This window comes from Eschrichtius robustus, chromosome 3, assembly GCF_028021215.1.
Source record: "Eschrichtius robustus isolate mEscRob2 chromosome 3, mEscRob2.pri, whole genome shotgun sequence".
Classification (NCBI taxonomy): domain Eukaryota; kingdom Metazoa; phylum Chordata; class Mammalia; order Artiodactyla; family Eschrichtiidae; genus Eschrichtius; species Eschrichtius robustus.
In genome coordinates, this window is record NC_090826.1 from 37224029 (window position 1) to 37245171 (window position 21143).

The window sequence follows — 21143 nt, forward strand, 5'->3', positions numbered from 1 at the left end:
ATTATTTTTGGCTATGCTGCGTGCGGCTTGCGGGATCTTAGTTATCCGACCAGGGATTGAACCCAGGCCCACGGCAGTGGAAGTGTGGAGTCCTAACCACTGGACAGCCAGGGAATTCCCAGGATGTAACAATCTTAAAAGAAATAAGCTGTAGTAGTCTAAGAAGATGGGCTTAGTGCAAATGGTTCCAAGTAGGGAATGAATCAAAAGTCTGAAGGAGCCCCTTAAGTTCAGGAGATCTTGCCAAAATTTTATAATTTGGTTTTTTGAAAAGTGTGACTGGAGAAACATGGACAGAATTCTTTGAACAATTATGATCTTTTTTCAACTCTAACTGCCACAGACTTAATTTTATGTTTAAGGGAGTTCACTTTTATACTCAACCTACCCATTTGTCAGTATTTTGTTTCATGACCTCCTTGGCTATATTATGTCTTTGAGTACAGTTTTCCAGAGGGTTCATGGGTGACAAGTCTCCTGAGCCTTGGAGTATTTCTGATGATTTTATATTTCAACCATATAGGATTCTTAGGTCACAACTGTTTTCCTTCCAAATTTTCTAAATGTTGTTTCACTGTCTTCTGGCCTTAAATGTTGTCACAGAAAAGTATGAGGCCAGCCTGGTTTTCTCCCTTCTATGTGCCTTGATGTTTTTTTCTTTCAGTTCTATGTGCCTTGAGATTTTGCAAAAGTGGTGTTTGCCATTTCTCCTTTGGATCGTCGGTGTTCTCTTTGGATCTGACCTAAATTTCATTGTGTCTGGCAGATATTCTTTAGTCTGCGTATGGGTACATGGCAGTTATCTAGTTTTATTACAGATGAAGCTTCCTTTTCTGGTTTTGTTTGTTTTCATTTTGGTGAGTTTGAAGGAGTAAAGCACTTACTTCATGACTTTTTCTAGAAGTTGACAGGGCTCTTTTGACAGATAGTCAGTTACAGTAGGAGGGCTTAAATTAGGGATCTCTATTTTTCATTCAGTAAATACTTACAAGGTATCTAGTATATAAAAAGTACAGTATTGGGGGGACTTCCCTCGTGGTCCAGTGGTAAGGAATCTGCCTTCCAATGCAGGGGATGCAGGTTCGATCCCTGGTCGGGGAACTAAGATCCCACATGTCGTAGGGCAACTAGGCCCGCATGCCACAACTACTGAGCTCACGCGCCTCAATGAGAGAGCCCATGTGCTGCAAACTACAGAGCCCACGTGTCCTGAAGCCCACATGCCACAACTAGAGAGAGAAAACCTGCACTCCACAACTAGAGAGAAGCCTGCACGCCGCCACAACTAGAAAGAGGCCTGCGCATCGAGGCAATGACAGATCCTGTGTGCTGCAACTAAGACCCGACGCAGCCAAAAAAAAAATACAGTATTGGGAGTTAAGGGATACAAAGACATATGAGGAGTATTTCTGTATTTAAGGAATTTACAGTCTAGTTGAGGAAAAAAGAAAGATGCAGTAAGTGTCACATGAGCATAAGTAAAGTGATGGGCGCACAGGGAACAGAGAGGTGGGAGAGAGAATTTCCGGCTAGGAAAATTCAAGAAAACTGCATGAAGCAGTTAGAATACATATTGGACCTTGGAAGATGGGTAGGATTTCTACACGTAAAGATCTCTAAAGAGAGGCAATTCAGGCACAGTGAATGTCAGGGATAAAGGGGAGTGGAAAAGTAAGGGGCTCAGTGGGCAGGGCAGTGAGTTGAATGTCAGTAAAGAGGACACTCAGGGTAACAATGAGAAGCGGCAGTACTGTATCTTGCTTGGCTTTAAGGGCTGCACTTGCTGCCTGCAGAAAGCACGGAAAATCCAGGTGAAATCCTGGTTCCCCAGCCTGCCCGCATGTGAAGGTGCTACCCTAGACTGCTGCTTGGGTCACTCACCTTGGACTAGGAGGAAATGCAGGAGATGTTAATCAGGACCAGAGGACCAAAGATGCAGAACACAGGATTGACACCACTGAAGCCTCAACAATGAAGTTTTCACTACACTTTGGATTGCTGAACATCAGCTGTCATATAAATTGGAAGTGGTAGAAAATCAGAAAGACAGGCAGGAGGCTTCTCTGCATAGTCTTGCCCACACCTTCCCCAAGGCGGTCCTATTAGCATCCTTTAAGTCCTGAGGACCTTGGGCGGGTGTCCAAGCCACTGTCCAGAAAGTCTTAGCAGCTCACCAATGTTGGCAGAGACAAGCAGACTAAGAATATGAGAAACTCCTTTCTAGACAAATTCATGCTCCTACTGTGCCATTTAGTCCAGATGTAATAGCATCAGGGTAATCAAGTCTCACATGACTGCAATTTAATCACCTTTCCTAAATTTACTATAAGTAATTAAAACTAAATGACCTGGGGCTTCCCTGGTGGCACAGTGGTTAAGAATCCGCCTGCCAATGCAGGAGACACAGGTTCAAGATCTGGTCCGGGAAGACCCCACATGCCACGGAGCAACTAAGCCCGCGAGCCACAACTACTGAGCCTGTGTGCCACAACTACTGAAGCCCACACGCCTAGAGTCCGTGCTCGCAACAAGAGAAGCCACCACAACAAGAAGCCTGCGCACCACAATGAGAATAGCCCCCGCTCTCCGCAACCAGAGAAAAGCCCGCGTGCAGCAATGAAGACCCAACACAGCCAAAACTAAAATTAAAAAAAAAAAAAAGTTAAAAAACAAAACAAAACAAAACTAAATGACCCAAAAATAATGGGAAATTTTCATATGGGATGCAAGATGTCTCATCTTATCACCAGGAGCTAACTTGCAGGTTTGGGTAGTCTCTAATGGCCTTCCTAGTCATTAGTCCCATGTGGGCTGCCTATAGCTTCACCTAAACTTTTTTAGTTGGAAAAATAGCAGCAGCCACCATCTAAACCTTTACTGTTTCCCCAGCTAGAAATCTTATTAGGCTATCCAAGATTATACCTCCCCCAAAACAGCAATTGACTCTGGGATATTATGCTAGGTCTTTCTATGAACTTCTCTCATATAAATAAGCTGGAGTTCCTTACAGAGCCTTAGTTTCCTTACCAAGTCTGTTCATGTCAATTCAGGACACTAACAGTGGGCTTTAGAGAGCTGCTCCTTTGTCTGCCCACCCACAGGAGGGGAGGGAGAGGTTACCAATTAGAGCAAACAAGAGTTATGGTACTGTCTTCCTTGGAAGGTCTGAGGCAAGATGAGACAGAGTGGAAGTTACAAAGCCTCATGAGCTACTCTAGAACCAGGTGATCAAATGGATAAAGGCAAGTGTAGTTCTGGTTTTTAAGAGAATGGTGACATCTGTCAGTCTTACGTAGGAATCTGGAATGGGATATGGATATGCACAGGAACAATAAGAAAAAAGTCTGGATTGCCACGATTTATTCATTGTAAAAATGCAGAAATTGAGCTGGATGATTTCTAAGGCCCCATCTCACTCTAACATTCCAGGACCCAGTGTTGGAGCTAGATCATGAGAAACATGAGAAACTCTGAAGTTGAAACTTTATTCTAAAACTGAATCAAGAAGAAATAGATAACTTGAACAGACCAATCACTAGAAATGAAATAGAATCTGTAATAAAAAAAAGCTCCCTAAAAACAAAAGTCCAGGACCAGATGGCTTCACTGGGGAATTCTACCAAATGTACAGAGCAGAACTTACACCGATCCTACTCAACTTCTTCCAAAAGACTGAAACTTTATTCTAAAGGTAATGGGGATTCTTCAAAAGTGTTTGAATAGAACATGGATATGATCAGAGATATCCTTTAGGACGACAACACTGGCAACATGTCACCTCTCTGATGAGATAAAGTAGTGAAGAAGAAGATGATGATGATAACAGCTAACATTCTTTGTGCCAAGCACTGTTCTCAGTGCTTTATGTCTATTAACTCACTTAGTATTCCCAATAAACCTATGAGGCAACCCAGTTTTTACCCTATTTTATAATGAGAAAATCGGGCTCAAAGAGGTAAAGTCAATCCCCTAAATGACTAGTAAGTGACAGACTCAGGATTCAGTCTGGCAGTCTGACCCCAAAGCTCATGCTCTAATCCACAGGACCAATGCTGGAAGGGTGGATTTGGAAGAGAAAGAAAAATGGAGACAGGAAAATAAGTTAGAGAACACAGTGATTCAGGAAGCGGTCTCTGGGTCTGACCTCTTTTCCGAACCTCTGCTCACAAACTGGTTACCAGATACCTCCACACACCTGGATGTCCTACAGGTACTTCCAATCTCATGTGCCCCACACAAGCCTTATCTCCCCACAAATCTGCTCCTCCCTCACCCTTCCTCATCTCAGTGAGTACACCATCATCTACCATTTTCCCAACTAGAAACCTGGGCTTCACCGCCAACTGTCCTCTCCCTTTGCCCTTACATTCCTTCCTTGCTCGTTCCTTGTCAGTCTCCTTAGATTCCTTTTCTTATGTCTAAAATTACTGACTTTCTCCAAGGTTCTGTCTTGGTTTCTTTTCTTTCAATGTCACACACTGTTCCTGGGTGGTCTCAGCTGTATCCATGGATTCGGTTACCACCTCCTTGCCCACCGCCCCCAATCTGTAGTTCAAGCACAGGCTTCTTACCCGAACTCCAGTCCTATATAGCAAGTGCTGCACGTCAGGCCGCCTGCCACGAGCTCAACTTGTCACAGATGGAACGTGTCATTTCTCTGCTTCCCACCCTGCAAATCTTGCTCCTTCTCCACTGATTTCTATCTTAGTGACTGGCACACCAGAAACTTTATTGCTCCAGCAAGAAATCTAAGAATTTTCCTTAATTTCTCTTTCACCTCACATATCCAGGCAGTCATCATGCTTTACAGTTTTCACCACCCTGTTACTTATCCTCTCCATCTCCACTGCTATTGCGTTAGTTAAGGACCTCTTCCATTTTACCCGGATTATTTCAGTAGTCTTCCTGCCTCCGTATTTACCCTCTACAGATCATCCTTCTCACCACAGCCAAAATGATCTTCATAAAATGGGAATTTAATCATGCTATTCCTTTTCTTTAAACTCTTAAATTACCACTACCCATTAAACTCCTTAGAGGATAGTCCATGATTTGGCTTTTGTCCATCTATATGGCCTTGTCTCCTGTCATATCCATTTCTTTCTGAATTCTATATTGTGGTCATGATGAATCGTTTACCATTCTTTCACATAACAAATATTTATTGAGTTCCTGTAGGCCTTCAGGATATAACAGTGAAACAGAAAGATAAGGTACTTACATTCTCAAACTAACATCTTCTTGTGATAGACAGGTAAACAAGATAAGGCCAGACAGTGATAATGTTATAATGAAGAAAATAAGATGTAACAGGGAGTGCTGGGACAGGTTTCTTCTGAGAGGGTGGTCAGCAGAGCCTCTTTTTAAGTGGTGAAATCTGAGCTAACATCAAAATGAGGAGCTGTTTCTGAAATAAGATATGCTCTCTCACACTTTAGATTCTTGATGTATCTAGAATATTCCTTTCTCCAGCCTGGGGGGCTCTACTCATTTTTCAAGATTCAGTTCAAGGGTCATTTCCTTAATTAAGTCTTCTCTGACCCTTTCCTCTTCTGTGACCATACAGATTTCTATCACAGCACTTGTAACTTCTTGTTGCATATAGCTTATGAGTTCCTTGAGGGAAGAGATTGAGCCTTATGTAGTTTTCCGTCTTCAGTTGCCTACTTCTTTCTTCAGCATAGAGTGAGTCCTTAAGTGTTTGATGAAAGGGTGAAATACTTGAGACAGGTTTCTGTATCAGTGCTGTGCTGGAGCCAGCCCATCCTGCTTGGGAGAGCTGACTCGTAGCGTCTCTTCCCAAATCAGTGTTCACTGATATCACTGGTCATAGGGGGAAACTTTATATCATGGGAATTGGCAAATGCTACAAATCAGGCCACTTATTTTTTGCTTTGGAGAACTGGTTGTTAACAATTTATCAGCACACCACTGGTAGCAGTGTACCAGAAAAATTTCTGGCTTTTTTTTTTTTTTTGCAGTTAAAGTTATACATGCTTGAAGTTTAAAGCAAATTGTTCTGACGGTTTTATTACGAAAAATAGTAGTCCCCTGTTCCCTCAACTCATTTCCTTCTTCCCAGAGACAACTCTTTGACTTCTTTTTGCTGAGTATTTCAGTATTTACTTCCATGTCTATAGATAATAACATGCTTATATTACATCTTAATTTTTCAGTTTTAAGCATTGTCAGTAGACTTCCCACAATGGAAGATGAGGATTTAGCTTTCCTTTCTCCCCACCACTGCTCCCTTTTTCCCTTCCTACCCTCATCCTTTCAATATAGCTATAGCATAATTTTGGTCAATGCTCAGTGTTTATTATGACTATGTTAATTCTATTTCATAGTTGAGCCACATAGCAAACTCTGATGCCTTCTCCTTTCTTGTGCAACTTTTTTTAAAAACAGAGTTAATAACTGTTGTGTTTTTGTTAGTGTTCTATGTTATTACTAATTCAAACCTAACTTTTAGCCAGTTGTCTAAATTTTTCAAGATGTTTATATATATCTGGCATTTTATCAGTTTTATCTTCCTAAATAAGTGTTTCCTGGATTCCACTCTGGACTAACTGCTCCCTTTATGCTTCATGCATAGCAGTCATCTTTGGATCTGCCTTCACCATCACCCCATGGATTCTTTTTGCCTTATTCTGAGTTGGATCTCTTGTTTCTCATCTATCTCCTTTTGGTTTACTTTTCATTTTGGTGGGACACACCTTTTCATGTCTGAAAATGTCTTTATTTTACTGTCACACTTCATTAACACTTACCTTGAGTACAGGATTCTAGGTTGAAATTAATTTTCCTTCAGAATTTTGAAGGCATTGTTCTATTATCTTCTAGCTTTCATTGCTGCTACTGGTAAGTCCAAAGCCATTCCGGTTCCTGATTAGTTGTATATGACCTATTATTTTCTCTTTGTAAGTTGGTAGCATGATTTGTCTCTGATGTTCTGAAGTTTCACAATGATGTGGGTTTATTTTTACCATTGGGCTGGACCCTTAGTAGGCCCTTTCATTCTGTAAATTCGTATCTTTCAGTTCTGGGACATTTTCTTTTCTTTTTTTAATTTTATTTATTTATTTTTGGCTGCATTGGGTCTTCATTGCTGTGCGGTGGCTTCTCTAGTTGTGGACCACGGGCTCTAGGTGCGCGGGCTTCAGTAGTTGTGGCATGTGGGCTCAGTAGTTGTGGCACACGGGCTCAGTAGTTGTGGCTCACGGTTTCTAGAATGCAGGTTCAGTAGTTGTGGCGCACAGGCTTAGTTGCTCCGCGGCATGTGGGATCTTCCCGGACCAGGGCTCGAACCTGTGTCCCCTGCGTTGGCAGGCAGATTCTTAATCACTGCGCCACAGGGAAGCCCTGGGATATTTTCTTATATTATTTCTTAAACAATTTCCTTCTCTGATTTCTCAGCTCTCTTTTTATGGAACTCCTATTCGGATGTTAGACATCCTGGACTAGTCCTCTAATTTTCTATCATTTCTCTTCTATGTTCCATCTCTTTATCTTTTTGTTCTACTTTTTGTGAAACTTCAAATTTATCTTCCAATTCTTTTATTGAGGTTTTCCTTTTTGTTATCATATTTTAAATTTCCCAGAGTTTGTTTTTTGTTCTTTGAAATGACAGGTTGTTTGAAAGCATCTTTCTCTCCCTGCAGAGTCCCTATCTCTTTTTAAGTTGCTTTTTTCTATCTGTTTGATTTGGTCTCTATCTTTCATGATAGAGGCTTTCTTTAGATCTCTGATAATCTTTGATTATCTCTTCATATTTAGGAAAGGATTCTAAAACAGCACATGAATGGAATTTGCCATCCATAATTTTCACCAAAGGGTGATTTGACTGGGCCGTTAGAAATCTCTCATGTAAATAAATTCAGGTTCTTCTTCTTGGGCTGGTCAAATTCACCGGAAAAGATTCTTTCAAACTCCTGACAGAAGGTTATAGGCCTCTTTGCCAGGGTTCTGGGAGTCATCAGGAAGTAGGCTTAGGGGAGGACGGGTCTTGGTGGTCAATATCCCCAATGGTCTCCAACTTTCCTGGTTTTTTATTATGGTACTTTTCACTTCCACCCTGTCTACTGTCTTCCATCAGCCACTCTTCCTAAAGAGCAAAGGCTTGGGCTTCCCTGGTGGCGCAGTGGTTGAGAATCTGCCTGCCAATGCAGGGGACACGGGTTCGAGCCCTGGTCTGGGAAGATCCCACATGCCGCGGAGCAACTGGGCCCGTGAGCCACAACTACGGAGCCTGCACGTCTGGAGCCTGTGCCCCACAACAAGAGAGGCCGCGATAGTGAGAGGCCCGCGCACCGCGATGAAGAGTGGCCCCTGCTTGCCGCAACTAGAGAAAGCCCTCGCACAGAAACGAAAACCCAAAACAGCCAAAAATAAAATAACTAAATAAATAAATTAAAAAAAAAAAAGAGCAAAGGCTTAACCTTTAGTTCTATCCCTATGTACTGCCTCTCACCAAAATGCTTCACTTAATCCCTCAAGGGCAGCTGTGAGAGGTAGTTCAGCTTTTACTGGCCTCAGTCTTCCCCTATCCTTCTCTCCTATCAGTTCCCGGACAGAGAAATCAACAGATGTCAGAGCTAGAATCTGTCTCAGGCTGATCTAGCCTAGTGGTGTTTTTTGTTTTTTTTTTTTTCGGCTGTGCTGCACAGCTTGTAGGATCTTAGTTCCCTGACCAGGGATTGAACCTGGGCCCTGGGAGCAAAAGCACGGAGTCCTAACCACTGGACCACCAGGGAATTCCCTAGTCTAGTGGTTTTTAAAATTTGTTTTATAGATCAGTTTTCACATTCTATAGGAAGGATAAGTGCCCCTTCCCCACTATATTCCAAACAACTGTGCTTTTACCAGTTTTAACTAATGAGTTTCTGCTTAAGATTTATCTTAAGAAAAAGTTTCCTTTCTAAAAAGTCTGAAAACCATTGGTAATATCTTTCCTCTCTTCCACCACTAATGTTTGCATTTTATACAAGGAAAAAACCTGAGGTCCATACAGAGGAAGAATCTTATTAAGCATCATTCAAGTCTTACTCCAAGTTCAGGCTGTTCATAAACTAAGATTTTAGGGCATTCTAAAGCAACTTAAAATGGGAGAAAAAAAAAATGGGGAAAGATTCTCTATAATTTGTAACAGAGAAGCTCTCCCTCAAAAATGGGAAGTGGCTTATATGTCCATTCCTCCTAGGCCTCTGCTTTCTTCAGGGCTGCTGTGGGATACTGAGGTAGGGGAAGGTGACCCTTAGACAGTGGTACAGTGTCATTCCAGTCCTGCCAGTGGCTCACTACTGCGGCCATCCCATCAAGTAGAATATCAAAGCAAGAGAAGGCAGCTTCTCCCAGGACTACAACTGTCATAAGTATGAGAAGACTGACAGAAATGCTTTCAGAGACCATATTAAGTATTATGGAGCCAAAACCAAGGCCTAGGCACTATTCCTTCTTTCATCCTTTCCCCTTTCTTCCTCTCCCCAAGCTGACCCCTTTCCTAGGCTGGATTGGCCTCCAAAGCCTCCCAGAGATACCAGGGGCCTTGCCTCAAGTGGGTACAAGGGGAAACATACCCTTCCTCCACGGTAACTGAGTTCATGAGAAGGCAACTGGTGACAGTCACTCTATCTCTTATGACACAGGATGAACCAATGACTGAGTGCTTAATGGATGACTTCTCTCCAACCTGTGTATCTGGCCCAATGAGGTTGTCAACTCCAACCTGCAAAAGGCAAATATAAATATAAAAACTTGTCCACCCATCTCAACCAACTGCAAACCAACCCTCCAGATCCCTTGAGCTGGGTCTAATGGGATGTTTCTCTAGAGACACTTTAGCAAGAGGGATCATCATCAGTATTTCTCAGGGCCACAAGGTCATATAATATCTCTGAGACCAACTCAAACTTACACACTCATGCACTTGTGTATATAGATGTGCTCTCCTGAAGACAGTGCTCAAATCAGGGTAAGAAGAGGGATAATGATGGAAAGCTCCTGTGTCTGAGTCCAAAGACTATATAATGGACCTTCCTTACAGGGTTTGTGTGGCTGGGCTCAGCACCTGTCCAGGCAATCTTCTTGAGTGCTTGGGCTGGAAGGTAAGATTTTATAACCAGAACTCAGTTTGGAATTTCCCTGGGGCCAATGAGGTTCAGGGCTTGACCTGAGAAGCTGGTTTGGGAGAAGCCCCAAACCAGCTTCTCAAGGACAAGCCTCAGTGCACCCAGACACTGTCCCATAACTTCCCTGTCCAAGCCAGCACTTACCAGGTGTTTGCTGACAATCTGGGCTGATGAATGGACCAGTGATTCTTCCGGACAGATAACGGGTAGCAATCTGGACACCTTGAGGAAAGAGGTTTGGTCACTAAAGACAGACCAGAAAACGCCTGAAAGCACCTTAAGTAGAACCCTGTGTCCAGCAGAGATGTGGGGAGTTTTCAGCCACAGCTTCCTGTCTGTATGAGGCAGGCTGATGCATTTCCCCTAGGACAGGGATTGTATACACAGCAGTTTCTAGATAATCTTATCCTTAGTTTCCTAGCTGAGAGTCCCCTCCCTGAAATTAATGCCACCTCCCTCAGCTGGGAGGCTGTGAGATAAGCCTTTGAGATACCCAGGCAGCACTTGGGAGAGGAGGCCTAAAGAGAGCAAGGAGCTTCCTGAGGCCTGACCACAGTCATCCTAGGTTCCTGCTCACCTCCTGGACCACAGTGGCCATGCATGAGGTGAGGATGGGAGTAATGTTAGACAACTCCACAATCAGGACAGACCCTGAGAAGGCATCCATGTTCTTCACCAGGCAAAATAAAATGCTGAAGGGGAAATTCACACTATTCTCTTTCCAGTATGAGAAAACTGAAAACGTTATGGGTATGGAGTGTTTTAGCTCTGGGCCCATTAGGAAGGCACAGATAGTGTGTCTATCTGTGACTCTCCAGAATGGGCAGAATGCTGGTCGGAGCACTGTGTGTGGTAGTCACACTAGCTGAGGGAGGCCTTGCTAGACTGGCTACAAAGGAGATGTGAAGGCTAATCCCTCAGTCCCTATCCCTGGGATCTCCCCTATTACCCTTCAGCCAAGGCCATTCAGGCCTGTCTGATGCACAGCCCCTGCTGACACTTCAGAGGATACTTCTCTGGCCTCAGGCTATCCGTGGACTTGCTTTCAGACCAGCCGGACAGACTCTAGCCATAGAATTGAAGAAAGAGAACTTAAAGTCAAATTAAGGAAGCTTTCTATACCTCTAACCCTAAATTGGGGCTAACTTTACCCAGGACTGCCCTGGGCAAACATGGGACTAGTTGTGATTTCTCATAAACTCTCTAGCTTGGATTCCCTTGGATTTAGCCAATCCAGGTTGAGGCCAGCTTGAGGTCTGGGGCTGGGACCATATCTACCACATGGTGTGGGTCCTGAAGATTCTTGAGTCAGGTTTTCTTCAGGGATTCAATCCCAATCCCAGTGTTCCCTTCCTCCTGTGCCTGCTACACAATAAAGAGCTCCTGCACACGTTCGGCCTCTTCATTGTCCCCCTTCTTCACCCCTTGCCTTAACTAAAACCTGGCCTGCCTTTAGGGCACTGCTTTCCCTTCAATAGAAGCTACTCATTCTTCATATCTCACAAACCTCAGGATTAAAAGGGTGGATTGGCAAGACTCCTCATGCTCTAATGCTGTTTCCCAGACACTTCTCTCTCATGGGCATTCCTTCCTTGATGCTTTGCCATCTGGCTACTCTATACTCTGCTCCTTTGCCTCCTTAAGAAAGCTTCCTCTGTGTGCCTATGTTTACGTCATCACAGTAATGATTACACAGTATTTATCTGCTTGTTTATGAAGTGCTGTAGATATCCCCATGCTGAGCAGAACAGGAGAAAGCTGTTCAACCCAGAGGCCAGAAGTTAAGCCTTCTTGGAGATCTTGGCCTTTCTTTGGAGCCACAGAGGCTCTGCCTCTATGGACCAGACCCCTCACTCCCCCTTTTGCTGTACTTGGGTACCCCAATGGTTTCTCCTGACATGCCAGGTCTTGTTCAACCTTAGGAATGAGAGGGATTCTGAACAACTCACTGTGTATCTAATGAAGAAATAAGACAAAAGGCTCAGTCTGTTCCTGGGACAGGAACTCCCACGATTTCTCTTCTAAACCCATCCTCTCACCTGTCTGTTGGCTTCCATGTAGAGTCCTAGGGTGCTCACTCGAGAGCAGAGCCCCTCTTTCATGATGTGGACGTAACAGCGCACCTGTGACCTGGACAAATCTTCCCAGCTGTCTCCTCGACAGGCATTCCAGCAGGCATCATAGGGAGCAAAGGTCAGCGTATTGGCTTCTTTTATAAAACTGTAAATATCTTCAGAACAAATACCCAAACCGAGCAAGTACGTGAGAGACATGACAGAGAGGATACAGAATCAGTCAAGTTTTGAAAGAGGGCACAGCTCAAACCTCTTCCCCCGCAATGCACCCATGCAGCATGGACCCTGGGGAAATCCCACTAAAACCTGAAAGACTAAGTCAAATTAAAAGAGGCAATGTAAAAAAAAAAAAAAAAAAAGAGGCAATGTGCTTTCCTGTACATCTGAAATACTGTATGATATAAAAATGCTTAAAAAGAGGTCCTATAAGCAAGTTTGACTGACAATCAAGCATTACTAGGGAAAATAAAATAAATTACTCTTGTACACCATGGGGTAGCAGAAGCAACTGTCCAGGCTTTGGTGACCAGCCATGTTGGCTTTGTGCTGCTAGCCTCCATTATCGTATCAGATAGTTGTGCTATGAGAGAAATAGCACAGGGCTTGGGCCTCAGTTATTCAACTCGTACAACAATCATTTGAAATCTTTTATGTTATGGTAAGAAAACTGGGGCTCAGAAGACTAAATAACCTGCCTTAGGTCATAGAGCTAATAAATGGCAGAGTAAAATTTCAAACCCAGGTCTGAGATGCTAAGCCCTGATATCTTAACCATCATGCTATACTGTCTCCATTTATTCTTTTGATAAGTACATTTTTTGGAACATCTACTATGAGCCCAGGACTGGGCCAGGGACCAGGCAAGGATATGAGAGCAAACAAGACTGACCTCGTCCCTACATCCTGGAAAGGAGATAGTCTGTTGGCTCTGGTTGGACTGTCATTATACAGCCTTTCACCTTTCTTCCCTTGACAGGAGAGGCTGAGTTTAGTCAGGAGTGGGGCTCCCAGAGCCTAGAGAATAGGGGACCTGAGAAGTGGTGCGTAGAGTTCAAAGTCAAAAAGGTCTAGAGAGGAACACAGCTAAACCACAGCTGTTAACCAGAGAATGGACCAGAGGCATGATTAGCCCGTCCCTGAAGAGCACAGTGACAGGATTTGCTTGAGCAAGCCCACCCAGAGCTCAGGGAGTGGCGTCAGCTAGCCTGTCCTAACTGTTGGCTAGATAAAAACCTGCTGCCTTGAGACAGGCATCTTGGGCTGGGCTAAGTTGCCCAGCCACTCTTCCAAAGGTATTGTTACCCCTACCTTACTGCACCAACTCAAGCACTGACCTAAGGACTTCAGCTCCTTTTTCTTTAGATCCTCTTCTTTTTCTTCTTGTCCTTGTTGTGATGAAGCTGAGGAGAACTGTTTTCTTACTAGGTATGGAATCAGTTCACTCCGGATGGAAGTGATTGACCTAGGAAGAAAGAGTGGTCAAATATGAGAAATCTGACTATCTGGATCCAATCAGAATCAAAAACTGTGCATCCAAGGAAAAGCCAAATTCCTTCCTGTCATGCCACCTTGGGACGGATAGAGATTAGAAATGACAAGGATTTGGCAGTTCTGGAGAAGCAGAGGATCTACATTCTCTGTCAGCTTCAGGCTGGAGGTGGGAGGGTAGTGTACTGAATCTGAGACGCCCTTTCCCTGATCTATGCAGAAAATAGTCTTTTACAAGACTTATCTACAAAGTGTGTGCCTGCATGTTTGTATGTGTGTGCACGTGTGTGTATCTTAACATGGTGCTTTGACTATTAACTGGCAATAACCCATGAGAAGGCAGAGTGCTCTGGCCTTCTGAAAAAAAGTTATTTAAAAAAACATAAATCATTTTCTATAAAGGTCTTGCATATTTTCTGTAAGATTAATCTGGAGTATCTTAGTTTTTTTTGTTGTTATAAATGGTGTCTTTTAAACAATTATTTTCTTCTTGTTGGTCAACAGAAACTCAATTCACTGTATTTTGATCTTGTAGCCAAGACTGATAAACAATCTTAATACTAATAATTTATCTGTAGATTCTGGCAGTCATACCAACTACGTAAACAATTTTCTTTCTTCCTTTCTAATCCTTATTTTTCATTATCTTACCATATTGGCTAAGACCTCCAATATACTAACGCTGAACAGAAGCACTAATAGTCATCCTTTTTTTTTTTTTTTAACTTCGTAACTCCATTCATTTTATTCACTTGACCGCTGCATGAACAGATACACCTGAAATTTAAAACAAGAGCTTATACAGAGACCTGTTCTTTCTATAGGCATTAGCTCAGAATATATGTGGGTAAGATGACATAGAAAAAAGTTTAAATGTGAAATGTGAATTTAGGGCTGAGTTAAGGAGGTGCATACTCAGTCTCATATCTGGACATGCTTCAGACACCTCCTTAATGTCTATCTCCAAGACTGAAATGACTCCGTACCTCTTTGAAGACAACAGACCATTCTGTCATCTCTTCATTGATGACCAGGCCTTGACCATATGAAATATCGGTGACAAACTCTCCTACTTTAACCAGCAGCCCAAGACCAGCAGGAAAATTCATAGCGTTCTGGATATCCTATCATGTCACACGGTTCTGTTTTTCATCTAAGGATATGTGGTGTCCAGCACTGTTGGTAAATTGGATTTTCCTCAGAAACGGATGCAGCTCCAGACGCCATCAGGTGATCAATGCAGGTCCTGCTTCTGAAGGGCATTTACCTTTCTTCACCATCTCTGCTTTCAGATACCAGAGGAACTGCTCGCCTTTCAAATCATCAGATACAAATAGCGCCACCCAGGTCCAGCCAAAATGCAGCAATAACCACATCATTCCTTGAGCCAGGGAGCTGTCCGTGGTGGCCATCTGATAGAGCGATGGGAACTGGTCTTTATCACTCAGGATGGGATCAAAAGGACCATACGTGACCTGTGGGCTTCTGTAGAGCTCCGGAACTGTTCCAATCTCGGCTGAAAATGCCAACGCGGTTCCTGTAACAATGGCCACAGATTTTCTCTGTCCCTGGCAGTTGTAGTTAGGGAAAGTCTGATTTCCTCCAGAGAGCCAAAACAGGGCACTTTCCAAGGTCCTTTGGTCACTGGGAAAGGCACTGTAGAGGATGAAACCCAAGGACAGATTGGGGAGCAGATGGGAGTCCTTATTGATTTCCTCAATGACAACGAGAAATGCCAGCATGTATTGGTAGTTCTTCCAAAGCCATCTGGTCACACAGAAATCCATGGGTCAGTGAGGACAGGTGAAACTTGAGGCTGGTTTCAACTCAAACTTGAACTCCAGAGATAACTTGTCTTTAAGTTCATCCACGGCTTTGAAGACTGTTAAGACCCTAGAGCAGGTTTCCAAACCCGGGCACTATTGATAATGCTTTGTCACGGGTGCTGCTCAGTGCGGTGTAGCCCGTCCAGCAGCATCCGCGGCCTCCACACACTAGATGCCACTAGCAGCCCCTCCCATTTGTAACAACAGAAACAATGCCTCCACACGTGACTAAAAGTCCCCTGGGGGCAAAGTCACACCGGGGAAAGGATGGGGAGAGGGGGAATTCTGAGGAGGGGACGGCGGTGCCCAGAGCTAGGAGGAAACGGAGGCTCCGGGCCAACCACTGGGGTGAGCCTGAGGCCCCAGAGTTGGAAACACGGCTCGCGGGAAAGGGGGAGGAACGCTGGAGCCTGTGATGGGGGTTCCCCAGACCCATGCCCCTCCCTAGACTCCTACGGGAGCCCCGGGACTGTCCACCGCTCACAGAGTCCTGACCCTCGCACTGAGGCCGAACGTACCATGTGAACCCAGCCCCTGCGGAGAAAACTTTACACAGCGCAGTGAGCCACCCCCCAAGTCCTTCAGTCATCCTTAGTTATTCTTGATTTTAAAGGGAATTTTTCTATTTTATCATTTAGACTGATGATTGTTACAGTTTTTTTTCCCTATCATCAAAGCCACCATTTATTGACTGTCCTCTATGTGTAGATATTGGGCTTCATGCTTTATAGCCAATACCTGGCACATGTTATTGGTTTTATAAATACCCTTTATCAGGTTAAGGAACTTCTCTTTTATTCCTAACTTGCTAAGAGCTTTCATCAATGAATGGGTACTGACTTTTACTAAAAACATTTTTTTCTTGCATCTATGGAGCTCATTGTATTTTTTTTCTCCTTTATTCTGTTATGGTAATGGATTAAAACATTTTCCGACACTAACAGGTTGAATAACACCTTTCAAAGACTATATACATAATTTCTACTCTACACTCCCTCACAGTAGAGGAATTACAGGTGATTCTTCTATTTTTATGCAAATTATAAAATTTTACAACTTTAGGCTCTTCTTTAAGTTTCTTGTCTTTCATTTTCTCATAGCTTCTACGGTACTACTCTCCTGGCTTGATTCAGACTCTGCAAATTTAAAATTCATTCTGATGACTAAGTATTTCCCACACAGATTTCAACTTCCCTTCTACTTAAGAGTGGGCTCCCTCACATTATAACAGTTGTACTTATTTACCAATGGCTATCAAAGAATTTCCACAACAAAGTTAACTTCAATTTACTTTCATGAAATCAGATCAGTCTAGGACAGCACTTACAGAAAGAAAATCAGACCAAAGATCAATGTGTAGAAGAACCTCCAGAAGGCAAAAACATTCCTGTACTACATCACTCAGATACAAGCAGTAAGCAACCTTGGTCAAGAGCTTTGGAGCTCTCTTTCATTTGGCCTCGTTGGGTCCCTGGAGGCATGGTGCTTCCTCATGGGTATCGAGTCAGGATGTTGGGTCTAAATGACCAAGAATCCGTAACGGGGAAGAAGGAACCTGATCCTTAGTGCAGTGAGTATGCTTCTGATTTATACTTAGCAAAGGAAATGAAAGACTATCAAATGATTTTTAGTTTTCTCTCTCATACTGTGACCTTGTTAGAATTTTGAATCACTAGTTAATTAATTTAGCATTTAATAAGACTGTAGTAATATGCCAGTCACTGTTCTGTGCCTTGGAAATATACTGTTTCTGCCCTCAAAGAATTCATAATCCAGTGGAAAGTAGCCTGATTATGGATTTAAGGAGAAGAGTAGGAGATGAGGTTGATTAAGGAGGCAATGGAGCCAGATCATGAAAGCCTTCTGTGGCAGTCTAGACAGTTTGGACTGAGACAAGCCAGTGGTAGGTTTTAAGCAGGAAAGTGACATGATCTGTTTTATTTCTTAGTAAGGTAATTCTGATAGCAGGGAAAATAGGCTTGGAATAAGGAGAATGAACACAGAGAGACCAGTTACAAGACTCTGAAAGATGAGATAATGTGGCCTGAGAGAGGGGTTAATGTATAAGCAGCCCAGAAACCTGACAGCTGCTTCATACTTCCCACCCTCTCTCCCAGCCCCTATTCAAAGAAGCTCTGCAGGCTGACACAGGACCACACAGATGGAGTGTAGGTAGGAAGGCAAGACAGAGGTGGAGGCTGAGGAGGGTAAGCAAAATTAGGAACCCTGGAGCTACACAGTTCACGGTTTTTGTCATTTTTAAAAGATCAAGTCAAACATCTTTGAAGAATTCTGTGTAAGCTGGAAGCTCTTGTATTGGATTTCAACGTGCTTTTTCTTCTGATCCTTTGATGGAGATTAAAAATTTCCATATAAATTCAAAGAATGAAATAACACTCACTCTTAGCTTTTTTCTCCCCTTTAAATGCTCCAAACCAGTGTGGGTAGAAAATGTTCCTTGGCCCCCTCTGGTGGAAAACAAGTCAGTTCCCTTTGAAGAAATGACAAAGCATGGACAGCTGGGGGATTTTGGAGCCATGATATTTACACTATAGGCCAAACAGAACTGTCACTGCAAGAGGCAAGCAAACAAGCCTTGGCACACAGCCCTTTTAGGCAGAACCCTTTAAGGAGACCAGACAAGGATCTGAGGAGAGGACCTGAAGCAGTCCTGCCAGGTCCCACCTGCTTCTGCTGGGGCTCAGCAATCAGGTCAATTCTCATAATGCGGTTGGCCTAGCAGCACAGTGGAGGACAAAATTACTCTTCCTGCATTGTACTCAAACTAGAGGTAGCTCAAAGCTGTTCCAAGAAGTGGGACAGGCCACTGTGACCCACTGTGAGCATCCTGACCTTGGGGCTGAAGATTAGCAGCTGGATCCACTGCCCTGGGCCCCGGCAACCTCACTTTTTCCCTTCCCTCTCATACACAGCCTTCCCAGAAACACCTGCCTCATGTCATAAAATTATAAGCTCCTAAGAAATAAGAAATCACAAAGGAGAACAACAGATTTGACTATCAGATGCAAACAAATAACTCCACCAAATAAAAAAGAAAAAATAATTGTTACATACAGGACAAAAGATTAATATTTTTAATAGGTAAATAGATATAAATGTTCAAAAATAAATAAAAATATTTTTAAGAAATAAATATTAAAAAAAGATGCAATTTCTCTCACAAATTAGCAGATTTAAAATAATTCTCATTAGTGATAAGGGTACTTCTCATACAATGTATAAACTGGTAAAATCTTTTCTGAAAAGTAATTGGCAATACATAACAAAGGTCTTGAAGACATTCTTATTATTTTATCCTATAATTCTATTTCTATAAATCTATCTTAAGGAAAATACATCATGCTCAATAAATATTTGCTGAATAAACAAAATAATCAGATAATAAAAAAGGATCTTTACACAAAAAGGTATTCTTCTTAATGTTAAAAAATAGAGAACGACCAAATATCCAACAGTGGAAGAACAATCACACACATATGTAATAGAATAGCATATAGGCAAAACTCTGATCGTAAAGAATTTTTTAATGACACAGCAAAATGCTCATGAAATAATACTGAATAAAGAAAGCAGAAAGCAGAGAGGGCAGACAGCAGAAGCAAGAAGAACTACAATCCTGCAGTTTGTGGAACAAAAACCATATTCACAGAAAGACAGACAAAATGAAAAGGCAGAGGGCTATGTACCAGATGAAGGAACAAGATAGAACCCCAGAAAAACAACTAAATGAAGTGGAGATAGGCAACCTTCCAGAAAAAGAACTCAGAATAACGATAGTGAAGATGATCCAGGACCTCGGAGAAAGAACGGAGGCAAAGATTGAGAAGATGCAAGAAATGTTTAACAAAGACCTAGAAGAATTAAAGAACAAACAAACAGAGATGAACAATACAATAACTGAAATGAAAACTACACTAGAAGGAATCAATAGCAGAATAACTGAGGCAGAAGAATGGATAAGTGACCTGGAAGACAGAATGGTGGAATTCACTGCCGCGGAACAGAATAAAGAAAAAAGAATGAAAAGAAATGAAGACAGCCCAAGAGACCTCTGGGACAACATTAAGTGCAACAACATTCGCATTATAGGGGTCCCAGAAGGAGAAGAGAGAGAGAAAGGACCGGAGAAAATATGTGAAGAGATTATAGTCAAAAACTTCCCTAACACGGGAAAGGAAATAGCCACCCAAGTCCAGGAAGTGCAGAGAGTCCCATGCAGGATAAACCCAAGGAGAAACACGCTGAGACACATAGTAATCAAACTGACAAAAATTAAAGAAAAATTATTGAAAGCAACAAGGGAAAAACGACAAATAACATACAAGGGAACTCCCATAAGGTTAACAGCTGATTTCTCAGCAGAAACTCTACAAGCCAGAAGGGAGTGGCATGACATATTTAAAGTGATGAAAGGGAAGAACCTACAACCAAGATTACTCTACCCAGCAAGGATCTCATTCAGATTCGATGGAGAAATCAAAAGCTTTACAGACAAGCAAAAGCTAAGAGAATTCAGCACCACCAAACCAGCTCTACAGCAAATGCTAAAGGAACTTCTCTAAGTGGGAAACACAAGAGAAGAAAAGGACCTACAAAAACAAACCCAAAACAATTAAGAAAATGGTAGCAGGGACATACATATTGATAATTACCTTAAATGTGAATGGATTAAATGCTCCAACCAAAAGACACAGGCTTGCTGAATGGATACAAAAACAAGACCCATATATATGCTGTCTACAAGAGACCCACTTCAGACCTAGGGACACATACAGACTGAAAGTGAGGGGATAGAAAAAGACACTCCATGCAAACGGAAATCAAAAGAAAGCTGGAGTAGAATACTCATATCAGATAAAATAGACTTTAAAATAAAGACTGTTACAAGAGACAAGGAAAGACGCTACATAATGATCAAGGGATCAATCCAAGAAGATGTAACAATTATAAATATATATGCACCCAACATAGGAGCACCTCAATACATAAGGCAAGTGCTGACCGCTATAAAAGAGGAAATCAACAGTAACACAGTAATAGTGGGGGACTTTAACACCTCACTTACACCAATGGACAGATCATCCAGACAGAAAATTAGTAAGGAAACACAAGCTTTAAATGACACAAGAGACCAGATAGATTTAGTTGATATTTATAGGATGTTCCATCCAAAAACAGCAGATTACACTTTCTTCTCAAGTGCACATGGAACATTCTCCAGGATAGATCATATCTTGGGTCACAAATCAAACCTCAGTAAATTTAAGAAAATTGAAATCATATCAAGCATCTTTTCTGACCACAATGCTATGAGATTAGAAATCAATTACAGGGAAAAAAACGTAAAAAACACAAACACATGGAGGCTAACCAATACGTTACTAAATAACCAAAAGATCACTGAAGAAATCAAAGAGGAAATCAAAAAATACCTAGAGACAAATGACAATGAAAACACGCCGATCCAAAACCTATGGGATGCAGCAAAAGCAGTTCTAAGAGGGAAGTTTATAGCAATGCAATCCTACCTCAAGAAACAAGAAAGATCTCAAATAAACAATCTAACCTTACACCTAAAGGAACCAGAGAAAGAAGAACAAACAAAA

The 21143-nt window shown here is 42.4% G+C and overlaps 1 protein-coding gene across 2 annotated transcripts in view; it reads right to left on the reverse strand.

Moving 5' to 3' along the window:
- Positions 1–21143, reverse strand: part of EIF2B3 (eukaryotic translation initiation factor 2B subunit gamma) — a 153685-nt gene that overhangs the window by 13350 nt on the left and 119192 nt on the right. For both annotated transcript variants that reach the window (XM_068539757.1, XM_068539759.1), the window contains 4 exons: positions 13537–13664; positions 12167–12357; positions 10272–10349; positions 9576–9724 (listed from right to left, as the gene is read on the reverse strand). In XM_068539757.1, coding sequence (XP_068395858.1) covers positions 9576–9724; positions 10272–10349; positions 12167–12357; positions 13537–13664 — 546 coding nt within the window. The remainder of the gene's footprint in view (positions 1–9575; positions 9725–10271; positions 10350–12166; positions 12358–13536; positions 13665–21143) is intronic.